Below are 16,534 nucleotides of genomic sequence, written 5' to 3'. Positions count from 1 at the left end.
CACTTTCTTTCGCGCTGGGCGGCTCTCCTTACGGGGCGCACTCCTTGCACGTGGGGTGACTCCTTGCGCGCATCAGCACTGCGCATGGGCCAGCTCCACACGGGTCAAGGAGGCCCGGGGTTTGAACCGTGGACCTCCCATTTGGTAGGTGGATGCCCTATCCATTGGGCCAAGTCTGCTTCCCTCTGTGTATTCTTGTCAGCGGCACCAGGAATCTTGTCAGCGGCTCTTTTTGTTGTGTCATCTTGCTGCGTCAGCTCTCTGTGTGTGGCACCCTGGGCAGGCTGCACTTACTTTGTGCAGCGCAGCTCTCCTTACAGGGCCCACTCCTTGCGCGTGGGGCTTCCCTACACGGGGGACACCCCTGCATGGCACGGCACTCCTTGCATGCATCAGCACTGCACATTGGCTAGATCATCACACAGGTCAGGAGGCCTGGGGTTTGAACCCTGGACCTCCCATGTGGTAGGTGGATGGTCTATCCATTGAGTCAAATCCGCTTACCGTGTAGAGCTAGTTTTTGAAACCAAGATGCCTGGGTTCTTATCCTGACTTGGTCACAGACTAGCTCTGGAATCTTAAATATATATATATAAATATATATATTAAATATATATATCTTCTTTATTGAGATAAAACTCACATGACGTAGAAGTCACCATTTTAACTATTTTAACTGAATTGTGCAGTTGAGTGGTTTTTAGTATATTCACAATGTGTACAAACATCACCACTATATTTCAGAACATTTCCATCATCCCAAAAAGAAACCGTCTACCTGCTGGCATACACTTCTCCATTATGTCTCCTCCTTTCTGCCCCAGCCACCATTAATCTACTTTGTCTCTATAGATTTGCAAGTTCTGGACATTTCGTACAATTGTCATCATTCCATATGTGGCCTTTTTGTTTTTGGCTTCTTTCGCTTAGCACAGTGTTATCAATGTTCATCCATATGGTAACATATCAATGTTCCATTTCTTTTAAATATGGATATATTACATTTCTTTTATCCATTTATCAGCTGGTGGATATTTGGGTCCTTTCCACTTTTTGGCTATTAGGAATAATATGAACTTTTTGTGCAAGTTTTGGTGTGAACATAATTTTCATTTCTCTTGTGTATATCCATAGGAGTGGAATTGCTGGGTCATAGAGTAATTCTCAGTTTTTTGAGAAACTGCCATGCTGTTTTCTAAAGCAGCTGTACTGTTTTATATTCCCACCAGCAGCGCATGAGGGTTCCAGTCCTCCACATCCTCACTGCCACTTGCCTGTGACAGTGATCCTAGTGGGTGTGAAGTGGTATCTCATTGTGGTTTGATTTGAATTTCACTAACGACTTAATGATGTTAAGCATCTTTTCATGTGCTTACTAGCCATGTGTAGATATTTGTCTATCCAGATCTTCTGCCCATGTTTAAGTTGAGTTGTAAGAGTTTTTAATTTATTCTGGATAGTAGACCCTTATCAGATATATGATTGCAAATATTTTCATCCAGTCAGTGGACTGTTGTTTTACTTCATTGGTAGTGTCTTTTAAGGCACAAAAGTTTATAATTTTGATGAAGTTCAGTTTATCGTTTTTTCCTTTTGTTGGTGCTTTTGGTGTCACATCTAGAGAACGTTTGCCTTATCCAAGGTCATGAAGATTTATACCTATGTTTTCTTTTATGCATTTTATGGTTTTTAATTCATAAATTTAGGTTTTTTATCTATTTGTAGGTAATTTTTGTATATGGAGTAAAATGGGGATCCAATTCATTTTTTTTTTTTAAAGATCTGTTTACTCCCCCTGCCCTCTGTTGTCTGCTTTCTGTGTCCATTTGCTGTGCGTTCTTCTGTGTCACTTGTCTTCTCTTTGGTGGTACCAGGAACCAATCCTCAGACCTACCAGAGTGGGAGAGATGTGTGCAATCTCTTGCATCACCTCAGCACCCTGGTCTGCTGTGTCTCTTATTGTCTCTCCCCTGTGTCTGTTTTTGTTGCATCATCTTGCTGTGCCAGTTCTCTGCTCAGGCCAGCACTCCTGCATGGGCCAGCACTCACTGAAGCCAACTTGCCGTGTCGGTCAGCACGCCACACTGGCCAGCTCGCCTTCACCAGGAGGCCCTGGGAATCAAACCCTGGACCTCCAGTGTGGTAGATGGGAGCCCAATCATTGGAGCCATTTCCTCTTCCCCCAATTATTCTTTTGTTTGTGGATATCTAGTTTTCCTAACATCATGTGTTAAAGAGGCTGTTCTTTACTCATTGAGTGCTATTACCACCCTGTTAAAAATTAGTTGGCCGTAGATATGTAGTTCATTTCTAGACTCACAATTTGATTCCATTGATTTATAGGTCTTTTCTTATGGTGAAACCAGACACTTTCAGTTATTGTAGCTTTGTAATAAGTTTTGAGGCTGAGAAATGTGAGTTTTTCCTTCTTCCAACTTTGTTGGCTTTTTCAAAATTTTTTGGCTATTCAAGGTTCCTTGTATTATCATATGCATTTTAAAAGAATCTTGTCCATGTCTGCAAAACAGAATTTTTTTTTCATATCTTCCCCCTTGTAGCTTTTTTTTTTTGCATACTGTCTGTACTCTGTGTCCATTCGCTGTACATTCTTCTGTCTGTATTTATTTTTTATTTCCCCTCCCCCTTTTGGCTTGCTTGCTGTCTGTTCTCTTTGTCCATTTGCTGCATGCTCTTCTGTGTTTTCACTTGTCTCCCTTTTTTTTTGGTGCATCACCTTGCTGAGTCGCCTCCCGGCAGTGCTTGTGGGCCAGGCGGTGCTCCGCGACATGCGGGTGAGCCTGCCTTCACAAGGAGGCCCCGGGACACGAACCCAGGGCCTCCCATATGGTAGACAGGAGCCCAGTTGATTGAGCCACAGCTGCTTCCCCAGACTGATTGAAGTTTAATAGGGATTGTATTGAATTTCTGGATCATTTTGGATAGTATTGATTTTTTAAAATTTTAAAAAAAATTTTTTCTCTATTTTTAAAAAAGTTACATTCAAAAAATATGAGGTCCCCATATACACCCCACCCTTCTTACCCTGCTCCTCCTACATAAACAATCTTTTTTTTTTTAAGATTTATTTATTTTTATTTATTTCTCTCCCCTTCTCCCTCCTCACCCGCCCGCCCCAGTTGTCTGTTCTCTGTGTCCATTTGCTGTGTGTTCTTGTTTTTGTCTGCTTCTGTTGTTGTCAGCGGCACGGGAATCTATGTTTCTTTTTGTTGCTCATCTTGCTGTGTCAACTCTCTGTGTGGGCGGCACCATTCCTGCGCAGGCTGGACTTTCTTTGGTGCTGGGCGGCTCTCCTTACGGGGCGCACTCCTTGTGCACGGGGCTCCCCTATGCGGTGGGCACCCCTGCATGGCAGGGCACTCCTTGTGCGCATCAACACTGTGCGTGGGCCAGCTCCACACGGGTCAGGGAGGCCCGGGGTTTGAACCATGGACCTCCGCTGTGGTAGATGCACGTTCTATCCACTGGGCCAAGTCCGCTTCCCAAACAATCTCTTTCATCATCGTGTCACATTCATTGCATGTGGTGATTACATTTTGGAGCACTGCTGTACCATGTGGATAATGGTTTATATTGTAGTGTACACTCTCCCCAAGTCCACCCAGTGGGCCATGGCAGGACATACAATGTCCAGCATCTATCCCTGTGGTACTACCCAGGACAACTCCAAGTCCTGAAAATGCTCCCCCATCATATCTATTCTTCCTTTCCTGCCCTCAGCAGCTACTGTGGCCACTTTCTCCACATCAATGCTACAATTTCTTCCATTAGATAGTATTGCTATTTTAGCAATATTGTTTTCCAATTCATGAACACAGGCTATCTTCTAAATTATTTAGGTCGTCTTTAATTTCTTCCAGCAGGGTTTTGTAGTTTTCAGTGTGTAAGTCTTTCTCCTTGTTGGTGGAATTTCTAAATATTTTGTTCTTTTCGATAAGATTATAAATGGACTTGTTTAGCTTGGAATCTTGACTAAATTTCATGAACTTTTTAGACCTCAGTTTCTGTATCTTTTTTTCTCCACTTGCTGTAAGTATTAAATGAGTTCATTCATATAAAGGGCTTAAATAAGCCTGACCATTGAAACTATTAGTCTGAACTCTCTGAGGAAAGGGATTTTATCCTACATATGTTTATATCCACCTCTGCCTCTTAGCTTGGTACCTGTGGTGCACTGGGAATGTAAGAGGATAGAAAAACTGACTATTTCATTAGTTCCTTTTCTTTCTAAGCTTTACAAGTTTATGTAGTCTGGGAGTGGGAGTTAAGGCCACTAGTTTTCCTTACACCTACATATTTTGATTTGGCTTGTTTTCCCATATATGTAAATAAGCCTTAGACAATACTTTTGTGTCTTAACATAGTGAAATTTCTTTTTGAGGTGTTTCCTTTAGACCATGGCTTATGAAAGGAGCAGGTATTGCCTAGGTGAACTCATGGTCCTTTGTATGTAAAAATTAAAAGTGAAACGATAATGTCTTCATGATCTTGTCATCCACAATATTAGAGAACTAGTAGTTCCAGTTGTATGTTAATGTCTAGGATTGAAAATACTATCTTTTTTAGGTTTTGATAGTAGAAAATAATTTTTCTGAGTATTCTGTGGTGTAATTTCTAAAATCCATATATTGTATCAGAAAAATATACAAATGATGTTTAGTTTTAAAATGTGGAACAGAGACAGTGTTGATGTTTAGCTTCATATTGAACAGAGCATTAAATCTCACCCTGAGTGTAACAACTCACAGTTATCTAAGAACTTGTATTAAACATCATCTGTCTCCCCCCACAGGGTCATTGTAAAAAGTGTCTTTGTTCTATTTACAGGCTGGATTAACCATTAATGATACTTTGCTGTGTTGAGAAACCTGTAGACAGTTTTCAGGGGTTAGTTTCATTACAGTTCATTACTAATGGAGGACAATTATGGTGAGGCTAATAAAATTAGAAACTTATTTAAATATTCATATGTTTATACTTCAGTGCAATTTTTGCATTTAGTTCCTGAAAACCCACAACACCAAAATAACAGTAACAGATACTGTGGGATGAACTGTAAAGTTTTAATTTATTCCATACAGTCCCTCTTAAGCTAGGTGATGTGGGATCTTGGACTGGTGTAGATGTAGCCTGAGCAGCTTTCTCTTCCTCTCTTTCTGCCTTCTTGAATTCTGGCTTTCTGTCCCACATGCCTGGGGTTGGGATGAGTGAAGAGACAATTTGGGGGATTTAGTCACTTTTCTTGCTAGAATTTGGAAATCAACAGCAAACCTTTCCTTTAAAACTAGTATATATCTCTTGGGTAGCAAGTTGCATTCAGAACAAAATTTTAAAATTGACAAAAAATGTCCTCTAGTAAGTGGGCTTTCTGATTAATGGCAGCAGCAGCAGCAAATACCTTGGAAATCCAAAATCAGAAAATCACCCTGGGACCACGTCTTTCTCTTCCTTCAATCTTCCCTACCCCACTGTAGTTTGGAGCGAACACATTGTAGCTGGTTGGCACTGTATCACATTCAGGAACACAAGTAATGTTGTTTTGGAATTATAAATGGGGAAACTTGATACTGGAAAAGGCTAATTTAAAAAATCTGTTTACATCTATCTAGATAATCTGTCTAATCTATCCCCCCCCCCCCCCCCCCCGCCTTGCAGCTTGCTTGCTCTCTGCTCTCTGTGTCCATTCACTGCATGTTCTTCTCTGTCTGCTTGTCTCACTTTGTTGCATCATCTTGCTGTGTCAGCTGCGAACCCAGGGCCTCCCATATGGTAGCAGGAACCCAATCGATTGAGCCACAGCCACTTCCTGAAAAGGCTACTTTTAATGGAGGAAGAGGGTGAAATTGGGTCCTTATCTTGAAAGTTAATTCAATTACTAACCATCTAACTCTTATGTATTTTCATTTGTCAGCTATTTTGTCTGGGAATCTAGCATTTCTTTCGTGTCTTCTTACAACTTTGTAAAATGTTAAATCTTTTGCAGATTTTTAGTTTTACTTTGCTCCAGCTCTGCATTTTATTTGAATTGCTGGACCATGTGAGCATCAGAGAGTGATGCAAAGTGGGGGTTTGATGAGTGGGGATAGAGGCTAGTGATAATCAGGGACAGTTCGAGTGAGTGGTCAGGCCAGTTAACTCATGAATATTTCTGTCTTTGGACAATTTTACTTTTTCGTGAAAACCTGCAACAGAGTGGACTTGAATAATGAATACTGGAATAACAAGGACTCTCTCTTTTAGGCTAAACTGGACTTTCAAGGTGTTGGTCAGTCATCTAACTTCCTGTCTAAGAGGGCTTTCTTTACTCCTGCACCTTTATGACTCAGTCCCATTTGTGCCATTTTCTTGAGTTTCAGGTCAGGACTTGAATACTTGGACGAGATGGTTGGGTAAGTGATGGACACCAGGGCCAGAAAAAACTCTGTAAGGCCCTTGTTTGCATTTAAATGGAAGACCTTAAAGCTACTGAAGAGGCCTAATTTGGAGACACCTATAGAGAAGGTTTAAGCCTGCATTTCACTTGGGAACATTTGAAACAGAGGGGAAAGCTGTTAACTGGTAGTGATAAGAAAAATGGAATTAGGGATCAGAATGGTGGAGCATGAAGGTGGATGACAGCCCCACTGAGCCAGGTGGTGACATAAACAGTTTCTCGTGGGACCCTTCTGGCAGCCTTCTTGGTGATGATCTTTCCCTCAGGATAGTTCCAGGCTGGGTTCTGTGGTCATGTTTTCTGCCAGGTCTTAGACTTGTCTTCCCTTTTCCTAAACTAACCTACCTCATTTGGCAGCACAGTCGTATAATGAAGGGCTTTTTTGTAAACTATCGAAGGATTTCATTTTCCTGTTTTCTGACTCTGATAATCCAATAGTTATTCTTTTGGCACTTAACATGTTACCATCCTTGTTTACTTTAAGGGGCAAATAGAAATGAGAATAAAAGGGTATCAAGAGGAGGTCTGTGGGTTGGGAAGAAGAGAATGGGTAGAGAAATATCAGTGGATTGTTTTTTCTCTTTTGGAGTATAAGGTGATGAGTTAGAAAGAGTATGGTGTTGTAGACCAAAACAGTTGTTTCAATCAAAAAAACTAAGTGATTATTTTAATTGATTGGAGGTATGAGAAATTAGCCTTTTAAAAACTGATTGAAGAGAAAGCTGGAGTATCCCGCTAGGGTTGCTAGGGTCCTTGGAAATTTACCTATGGGTTTTTTTGTTGTTGTTGTTCTGTTCTGTTCTTTTTTTAGGTATTGGGACTGGGGATTGGACCGGGGATTGAACCTTGTTTGTGGGAAGCTGGCACTCAAACCACTGAGCCACATCAGCTCCCCACTGATGGGTTTTAGAGGCAGAAATCTTTTGGATGAAGATGGGGAATTTGATTGGACTAGTTAGTTGTTTCTCTTTGTTCAGAATTCTCTTTATAAATCCATGTGGTTTAGGTGGCGATGATTTCTGAGGCTCCTTCTAAGCTCTGAAATTGTTTAAAATTTTGACTGGTTAATTATATCTGGAAATGTATTATTTACGAATAATAAGCTTGTTTACCTTTTTAAAATCTCAATTCTGTAATGCAAGTGTGCATTATTCAGTGGGGCAGAGAAGAGTACTTAATTCTGTCTGGGAGGACTTCAGGCAGGAGGAGAAACATTTGTGCTGAGAATAGGAAAGTGAGTTGGGCGTGCAAGGAAGACAAACCGGGCAGTGCTATTCCAGGGAGAGGAAATGATTTGGTGGTGTGAGAAAGCACCTGTGTTTGGGGAACGATGTGGAGCTCAGTATTTCCATACCATAAGATATGAAGGTGGAGGAATGGTCAGAGTGATATCCCAAACGAGACAGGAACACTAGTCTGGGATCCCTTAAAAATTTTCTGTCTTGGCAGGGCAGGGTACTGCTGTTCATTGAGATAGAGACTATAGAAGGGGCACTATATGAGCGCACTTGGCAGATGTGGTATTACTGTCAGACATTTTAAAAGGGCTGGTGAGGTGCAGAGGTGTGGGGGGCAAATTCCACAGGGAGTACAGATGAAACTTGAAGGGAAACTATTAAATAATTGGGTTTGTGGATTGTTTTTTCCTTTACAAACTCTTATTGGCCAGAACGTATGAATTGAGGCAATTGATGGTTGTATTCATATATAATTACAAGGATGCAAGACTGCGGCTTTGGAAGAACAAGGGATGGGAAAGAATAGAAAAATTTTCAATTTCATGTGTGTGTTGGGAGGGGGCCTGTAAGGCTTTAAAATGTGACCTATTAAAAAAAAAAGTGACCTTTGGAAGCAGACTGGATCTCTACATCAATTCTTAAACCAGAATAAATTCTTGAAGGGTCCACAATTTATAAATCCCACAAGAGGAAAATAGGATGAAGATTTTAAAAATTGGGGGATGGAGAAGGTCTTTCTAAACTTTAATAGGTAAATCAGAATTCATAAAGGAAAAGATTGGTTTAATTGCATAAAAATAAAGGTTATGGTCCCAGATACTGTGAATAAGGTTGAAAAATGACCCACTAATTACGGAAAAATATTTCACCATTTGTAAGAGAGTGTCCCACATGTGGTGATGGGAGTACAATGACTCAGGTGGTACAGAGGTTCAAGAGGCTGTGAATTGAGGAGGCCATGGTCCTGACCCTAGGGTTTTAGGAATTCTTATCAATATGGACATGAAAGGCCCCCACGATTATGGCAAGTGCTATGGTGAAATGTATATTAATGAATGTGATGATTGTCCAGCTCCACGGATGGTATTGATAAGGGGTAGACAGCAGCGTACATGGAGTACATGGACCTCAAAGGATAGTATTAGCTTAGTAGTTGTGAATATTCCTGCACATTTTAGTCTTCCTGGAGGAGTAAACACACCTGAAGGCTTGTAGAAAATGTGAAAACGATGTTGGAAACCCTTTGATATCTATCTTTAGAATTCCCTTTGGTTTGGTGCCTCCAAGGTCTCCAGGTAGAAAATGGTTTATAGCATGAACTTTTCTTTCTAATGTCTACAAGATGGGCATAAACTTCATTAGACCCATGTTTGTTTAATCTTGGCTTCTTTCAACTTTAGAACTAATTTTATATAGATATACTGAAGTGTCTTGCCAGGGCGAAGATGGTTTGAAGTCAAACCTCACTTCTGAGTTTAGTGATGAACTGAGAATACTGAGAATAATTCTCTTTAGTGACTGAGATACAGATTAAAGCTAAATTTCCACATACATTAATACATTGGGTTTACAAAGGTGGATGTTGGGAGTTGGTGGTTAGAGGGAGATGGTGCATTTAAATTATGGGAAAGCTATTTAAAATTGGACAGACCTGGTATACCTCATTAACTCATTCAACAAATATTTATGGAGATATTAGTATGCTTTGCTCGGCAATACCTAATAATAGGCAGGGAGGGTTTACTATTTGCCAAACACAATACTGCTTGCCTTTTGTGGATTATTACCTGATATCTTCACAATGGCCCCTTAAGAAGGAATTGTTCTTATTGGAATTTTACTGGAGAGGAGATAAAGTCTTAGAGAGTTTAAGTAATTTCCCCCAAGGTCATACAGCTATTAAAAACAATGGAGGCGCTGCTTTCGAATCAGAAACTGTTTGAAAGAGGCTGAGCACTTTTAAGCAGGATGGGGTTGGGTTGGGTTGGGGCTTTACTGAGCACTGACTTTGTGGCCACCTACCACAAACTCTTGTAATTTGGGTAAGAATCCTCAAGGTAAGTTTCATTTTCATCACCCTTATTTTCACCACTATGCCCTGTGCTCTCCCAGTGGTGAGAGAGTTTGGCTATAGCCTGTGGTAGATTATCTCATCAGATATTCACGCGAGTTTTATAATGTTCATTGGATGAAGTTGTAAACTTAAACAATTTGGAAAAACCCTGATTTTAACAAAATTAAGAGGGTATTTCTCTACTTGTGGATTTTACTTTAATGCAACTCATTTTATTCCCCTTTTCCTTTACATCTTTTATTCCACTTTGATTTCTTTTGCCAGCGTTCTTACAAATCAAGGTTTGTTTTACCTTTAAGAATAAAAACCAAAATCAATTGAGGTTTATTTTGAAATTGTGAAACTGCTTAGAGCATTTTAGTAGCTGTTTTATTTTTAGTATGTGAACGTTTTATTATGAAGCATACTTTAATGTTTCAAATCCAGTTGGAAACACTTCTCAGTAATGGGAAAACAGCTTTACCAGGGAAATAGTCTGAGAAGTAGGACCATGTAAATTTTATTCACTCAAAATTTTGTGCTTTAGGTCACTTGTTTAGTATTTTAAAGGAAATAGGTTAGATTTTTTTTCCCTTCTCTTTTTCATCTTCTTCGTTCTTTTCACCCTTCCTTTTCTTTAAATCTTTTATCTCTTTCCAACTCAGTTTCAGGAGTTATCTTTTAATTAAATTAAACAGGCACTTAACGTTTCTGTTGTAGATGGCATTATCAGTCCTTTCCTAAGTGGGCAAGTATATTTTCTCAGCCCCAGCTCGGTAACTGGGTGTTCACTTGTACTGTACTGTGAAGGAGGACGGGAAGATTAAGGTATAAAATAGATCTTTTTCTGAAGGAGTTAGGGACTAGATATTATTTATATACCTTTAATTAAAAACAATCAAGGAATTATAGCTCTGGTTTAAAAAACGTTTAATCTATATATTGGGGTTCTGGTTTAATGTTTCATTCTTAAGTGACAAAAATGATTCACTGAGCCATATTTTCCAGGGCTAATGAAATAGAAACAGCCAAGGATTGCATATTTGTTCATAATAGCCTGTAACTTTATTACACAGGCTTCTCAAATTACCTAGTACGTTGAATTCAGATGTTAGCATTTCTTGTTTAAATTTTAATTTGCTGAATTTAAAATCTTGTTGTAGAGCCATGCTAGTTCTACCTTAAAAAAGAAAACACCCCTCTGGTTAAAAGGAATGGTACTTCCTGCTTTCATAAACAGTCATGTGCATAGTTTAGCAAGGCCTGATGCCTCTGGAGCTTTTTCCCTTTATAGCACCATTGAATCGCAGTCCTAACAGAAGTACTGCGAATCTTATGGCCTCATTCTGAACAAAAGGGATTAGAGAAGAAAAATCTCTTGATATAAAGCTTGGAAGCAAGGGCAGGCAATCTTGGTTGTGAATATTTTCTGATTTTTCCAGAAATCAAGCAGAAGATTGAGCTGCTGATGTCAGTTAACTCTGAGAAGTCGTCCTCTTCAGAAAGGTACAGCTACATCTCTTGCATGAACAATTAATGGTGTAGCATTGCTAAGAAACAAACAGGACATATAAATTTTTTCTCTTTCCTTGTCAAGTTTGCTGTAATGTATTGTACTGCATGCTGGTCATTGTGCTGTATTGAAGATGTGCATTTGGGCAAGCTGTTCTGCTTTTGCATAGGGTAATGGATATTTTAAAAAATAGTGAAGCCTAATCAGCTGCTGCATGCACACCATAACATAGCAAACCGCTGGTTCATGTGTGACAGCTGTTGAAGGCTTTAAAAAATAATTTATTTAGCCAAAAAAACAAACAAAGAAAATCTTGCTTTCTTTAAGGAAATGCTACTATTAGCTTTTCTTCCTCTATTCTGAGGTTGCTGCTACACAATATTACCAAGGTTATTTGTAAGGTCTACGTTTAAAATACTTGATTTTTGGATGTAATAAATATTAAGTGGAAAGGGAGTGCCATTTGTAAATAGCTTAGGAATGGCAAACCCACAGATTAGTCACATTCTCGAAGAGAGATACGATGCTTCTTCAAGTCTGTGCTAGGAAATGGAACAGTCATTGCATGCAGTAATGGTTCATGCCTGCAGGTAAGGACAAAATGACTCAGAAGTATTTTTAAAGCAATTATTCTATCTGCCAATCAAATGATTATACCTGTGAGGAGATACTTTGTTAAAATGACTATTTTGCCTTTTTAAATAGAATTAAGATTTTTATCTGAAGTCAGAAATGAGGCTTTAGTTGTCTGTTTTGACATAGTAAATATTGTGTTCACTTCTGTTTACCAAAATTGTGTATACTACATGATGTTTTAAATTGAGCTCCTTGGGCAAATGGTTGTTGCTTACCTTTCTCTTGGTTACCTAGTAGTTTAAGCCTAATGTAGATATTTGTATTCAAGGAATGTTGATTTATCGTTCTGAGGTTACTTTTCAGGGTTATCTTTTTTGCTCATAAGGTTATTATTTAGGAAGGTATAAGGGAAAAATAATTAAGTAGTAAAGGAATGTTGCTGGAAAAACATAGAAGAAAATGTGAGGTGAAGTACTTAGCCTGGTAAAATGGATTTAACTAAAGTACACTAGTGTATGGAGGACACAGTCTGATGGCAAAATGATCACGGTAAATTGATTTATTAGTATAATCAAGCGAAAGGCTTCTGGCTATAACTTATGGCCTTACAAATTAAGTTGTTATTGCTTTCTTTAGAGATTGAAAAGAGAAAAAATTAGAAAGGCTTGTGCTTATTTTCATGTCACTTTTAACTTTAGGTTTGTGGCTAGCCCTGTAATTTTAAAGCGTTCTCTGTGCTGAGAGGAAAAGCAGTCTCTAGCCTTGTGAATGTTCTGCCTGTAAAATGGTGGTGGTGGGAAAGGGAGAAGGTTGAGAAGGCTGGTGGTATAAACAGTGCACAGTCCAGGTGCCCGCTGTAATGTTAGAGTTTGGTTACTAGGAAGTACATTCTTAATGGGATGACAGGAATAATGATCTTTTGGCAGTAGTATGAATTCTCAATTGATAAACTGTGTTGAATGGAATGAATAAATATTATCAAGAAATAAGTAAGGAATGGATTTCTGATTAAATTACATACTTAGGAGGAAAAATATTCTAAAATGTTTTGGTGGGTTACGTTTATATATTTAATTTATTTTTACCTAGGCTCTTGTACTTATTTGAAGGAAAGGGAAGATGCATGTAGTCTTGATCTTTAAGTTCAGCTATCAGCTACTGTGTGACAATTTTATAAGACAGGTTTGCCAGCGCTAGCTTGCTTTAATTATTATTGTGGGTGGGGGGAGGTGCTCAGACATAAATTTGGCCAGTTATGTTGCTAACTTAATGGGCAAATAAAAGTGGATCAGCCAATACATTGCAAATATATTAAAAATAGAAGCTACTCTGTTTTTTCTCCTCTTTATTAAAAGCCGTCAATAGTCAAAACGTTTGTCATTTGTGTTTGGAAGAACTTGAAAAATAATCTGAAGTAAAGGAAAGAAAAATCATGGCCTAGTAACACTGTATCTTGACCAGGAATTTAATAGCTGTTATGAAGCATTACCCGTAGGAAATATTTTACCACCACTTTCTTCAATTCTTTGTTCACTAGTCACCACAATATTAGAAATCTTCACTTTTACTTTAAAAAAAAAATTTGTTGTTAGCAGTTTGAGGTATGGCCTGAATCTTAAAGATATTTGGAATTTACATATATCCTATCAGTATTCATATATATTTGTTGATAGAAGGATGAAGAGACTCTGGCCCCTTTCTTTAAAGAGGGGAGAAAGTTACTTTATTGTAAGAAGCCAAGTTACCATTCACCATAATTGATTTTGTTCTTGCAGTATTAGAATAATCTGCTCATACCAGGGGTCTGTGAACTTGAACTGAAATTCATAAAAACGTTACTCTTGTGGAGAGTACTGGTGTGGGTGTAATGTATTTATTAGAGAATACACAGTGTAGTGTGGACTTAGTAAGGAGTCTGTGGTTTTCACCAGATTGGCAAAGGGGGGGGAGGGGTCCATGGAACAAAAAAGGTTAAGAACGCTTGAAGTAGGGAAACAGCCCTTCTAAATACAAAATGTATTACGCGAAATTGTGATGTGATGTTCCTAATACTTTTTCTGTTTTTTATTTTTAACCTGATTTAAAGGGAATTGTTAGTCTTGTGACAGCTGGTATTGGGTGAATTATTTTTGTTTGGACAGTTTTGTAAAATGGGAAAAGCAAAGCCAAATATAAACCCAGCTTTTTTGGTAGACTCCTGCTTCATTGAAAAATACAAATAATATGATAAAAAATAATATTAGAAATGGTTTTTTTTTTCCCTTAAGGAGGTACTGGGGATTGAACCTGGGACCATGTACATGGAAACTAGGCACTCAAACCACTGAGCTATACCCGCTCTCCTAGAAATGGAATTTTGAAGATTGTTTTGGGAGCCAAATTTGAAAATATATTACTGTACCAGATCTTAATGCCATTTTGAAACGTATAATTTTATTTTTACCTTTAACAAAATGTCTGTAGAAGGTCATTTTGTAGGGGAGAAATGGGGTTCTTCTGCTCAAAATTACTGACTCAAAGGACAAAAATTAATGGAGTTAAAGAAAGTTTTACTTTATTTTTTTGGTTTGGTATTTTGGAGAGAAAAATTTCAACTTAACTTTTCCTTTTCTTTCTTTTTTTAAAAAAATAAATTAAGGACTAAACACATTAGAATGAATAAAAATATGATGCCTGATGTGTATGTTATAGCCAGTTAAGAGAAAGAAATATTTGTTGGCAAGAGAATATCCTTTTGGAGATAAGAGGAGTAAATCCTACAAGTGCTTTATTTTTAAGTGAGTGCCTGCTAAATGAATATTCATCTTAAACATGGCAGCGGCAGTTCAAGCACCATTTTACTTCCTTGTATCCCCCATTTAATGTAATAAAGTACTCAGTGACTATATTTGATGCACAAATTAGGTTTTTCCATGTCTTTTGTTTCTTCCCATCCTTTCCTTGTAGGTTGCTCCTGAGGTTGGGACTTTGCTGAATGGAGCTGGTGGGGAAGAGAAGGAAGAGTAATAATTACAATAGCTAGGAATAAACTAGTGGGATGGATAAAGCTATCATTTATTAAGCAGTCCAGATACCATTTCTTAAGTACTTTTTAGGGAGGGAAGAGTATGTACTGTACATGGAAAGAGAATTCACCAAATCGATATCCTGAGCCAGAGAAAGACACTTGAGCTATACTAAAATTTTTGTTGAACTCTATTGTTGTTTCCTTAGTGAACTCATGTAACACAATTGTACAATTCTTAGTCAGAAAACAGGAGGTGAGCCCAGAGTGCCCAGAGCCATGATTCCCAGTCCATGTAGGCTGAAGAGTATGTGAGGTGAGCGGCTCTGAGAATCTGCATTCTCATGTAAAGTAGCTGCTGTAATCAGTAAAATTCACAATCAATTAAAAGTTAACAAAATAGTCTCATTTGTTTGTATTTCCTCAGTGAACAAATACTAAAAGGATCATTTCTATTTTTATGTGTGTTAGCCTTTGATATCTTTTTGGTATTAAAAAGGAGTCATCCTACTTGTACTTGGATAAGAATTTTTAACTTAGATCATGAGCATCCCAAATAGCTAGCACATACTTGAATTCACAGTATGCTAGCTGCCTTGTTCAGGAGGAGGGGGCGCGGGGGAAGAGGGAGCAAGTTCTGTAAAATAGTTATACTGTGACCTGTATTCTACCAGTGCTGTGCAAGCAGGATAGGAGGAAGATAAATGGACCTTTACCTTTTAAAGAGCTCATATTTTAATGACCAATGGCTCCCCAAATGAAGAGAGGTGAGAGATAGATTTCATGTTTCCTCCCCCAATATAAAGACCTTTCAGTGCTTTGAGGGTGGGAGGTGGGGAGATACTTTAATTCCTTTCTTATTGTGGAGCCTCTTAAGTGAGGAGGGAAAAGGGCACATGATAATGGATGGATGCAGAAAGGAAAAAGAGAAACCTGGAAGAATATGGAGAATGAAAAGGAGAAAATAGAAAAATAAGTAAGTGACCAGATGAATAAGAGAGGAAAATTAAGGAAGCAAAGGATATTCAGTGTAAAAGGATCCAGGATGCGGGTGTCTTTTTTATTTTGATGTTGACTATATTTTCCTCCATGTCTGTGTGGTGAACTAAGAGTTTCATGGAAGGAAGGAAGGTTTTGACAGATTATTGTTTCTTCGTAATACCTCCATCCTCCATTCCAGCCAAAAGGTTAGGACAGACAGTTGATGACAATTCTTTGTTGCCTTTTCTAGCCTCCACCCTGCCACTGTGGTCTTTGTCTATTTTCAGGATAACTGTATTTGAGATGAAAAAATTTTTTGGTAGGTTGTGATGTCCAAGTGGCTAGATTGTCTTTCCTTCCCTCCACTCAATTGTTACACTTTTGTTTTTTGTTTTTTTTTAATTTCCCTTTCCCCTCCCTCTCCTTTTTCCTTTTCTTTCCCTTCCTTTCCTTTCTACCTGCCCACCTGCCTTAGTTCTTCCATTCTTACCCTACTTTGTTCTTCCATTCTTTCATCCTCTGTCTGTCTGTCCTTACCCCCCACCCCCGTATTTCCCTCCCTCCCTTTTAACATTCTGGTGGATGTGTGCCAGTGTCACTTCAGGTTTGAATTTTTTTTTTAAAGGTTTATTTATTTATTTCCTGCTCTGTTCTCCCCATTGTCTGCGCTCTCTGTCCATTCACTGTGTTCTTCTGTGTCTGCTTGTGTTCTCATTAG

The 16,534-nt window shown here is 38.6% G+C and overlaps 1 protein-coding gene across 20 annotated transcripts in view; it reads left to right on the top strand.

The window, feature by feature from the left end:
• SRPK2 (SRSF protein kinase 2) overlaps positions 1-16,534 on the top strand; it is a 272,440-nt gene that overhangs the window by 139,801 nt on the left and 116,105 nt on the right. For 8 of the 20 annotated variants that reach the window (XM_071215200.1, XM_058297131.2, XM_058297135.1 and 5 more), the window contains one exon: positions 11,185-11,248. The exons of 9 other annotated variants lie outside the window; for them this stretch is intronic. In XM_071215200.1, coding sequence (XP_071071301.1) covers positions 11,185-11,248 — 64 coding nt within the window. Of the gene's footprint in view, positions 1-10,980; positions 11,249-16,534 lie in introns of those variants that run through there. 3 more of the 20 variants (XM_071215204.1, XM_058297140.2, XM_058297130.2) reach the window with 3 other exon arrangements.

Source organism: Dasypus novemcinctus, chromosome 5 (assembly GCF_030445035.2).
Source record: "Dasypus novemcinctus isolate mDasNov1 chromosome 5, mDasNov1.1.hap2, whole genome shotgun sequence".
Taxonomy (NCBI): domain Eukaryota; kingdom Metazoa; phylum Chordata; class Mammalia; order Cingulata; family Dasypodidae; genus Dasypus; species Dasypus novemcinctus.
This window is presented reverse-complemented; position numbering and strand designations above follow the sequence as displayed.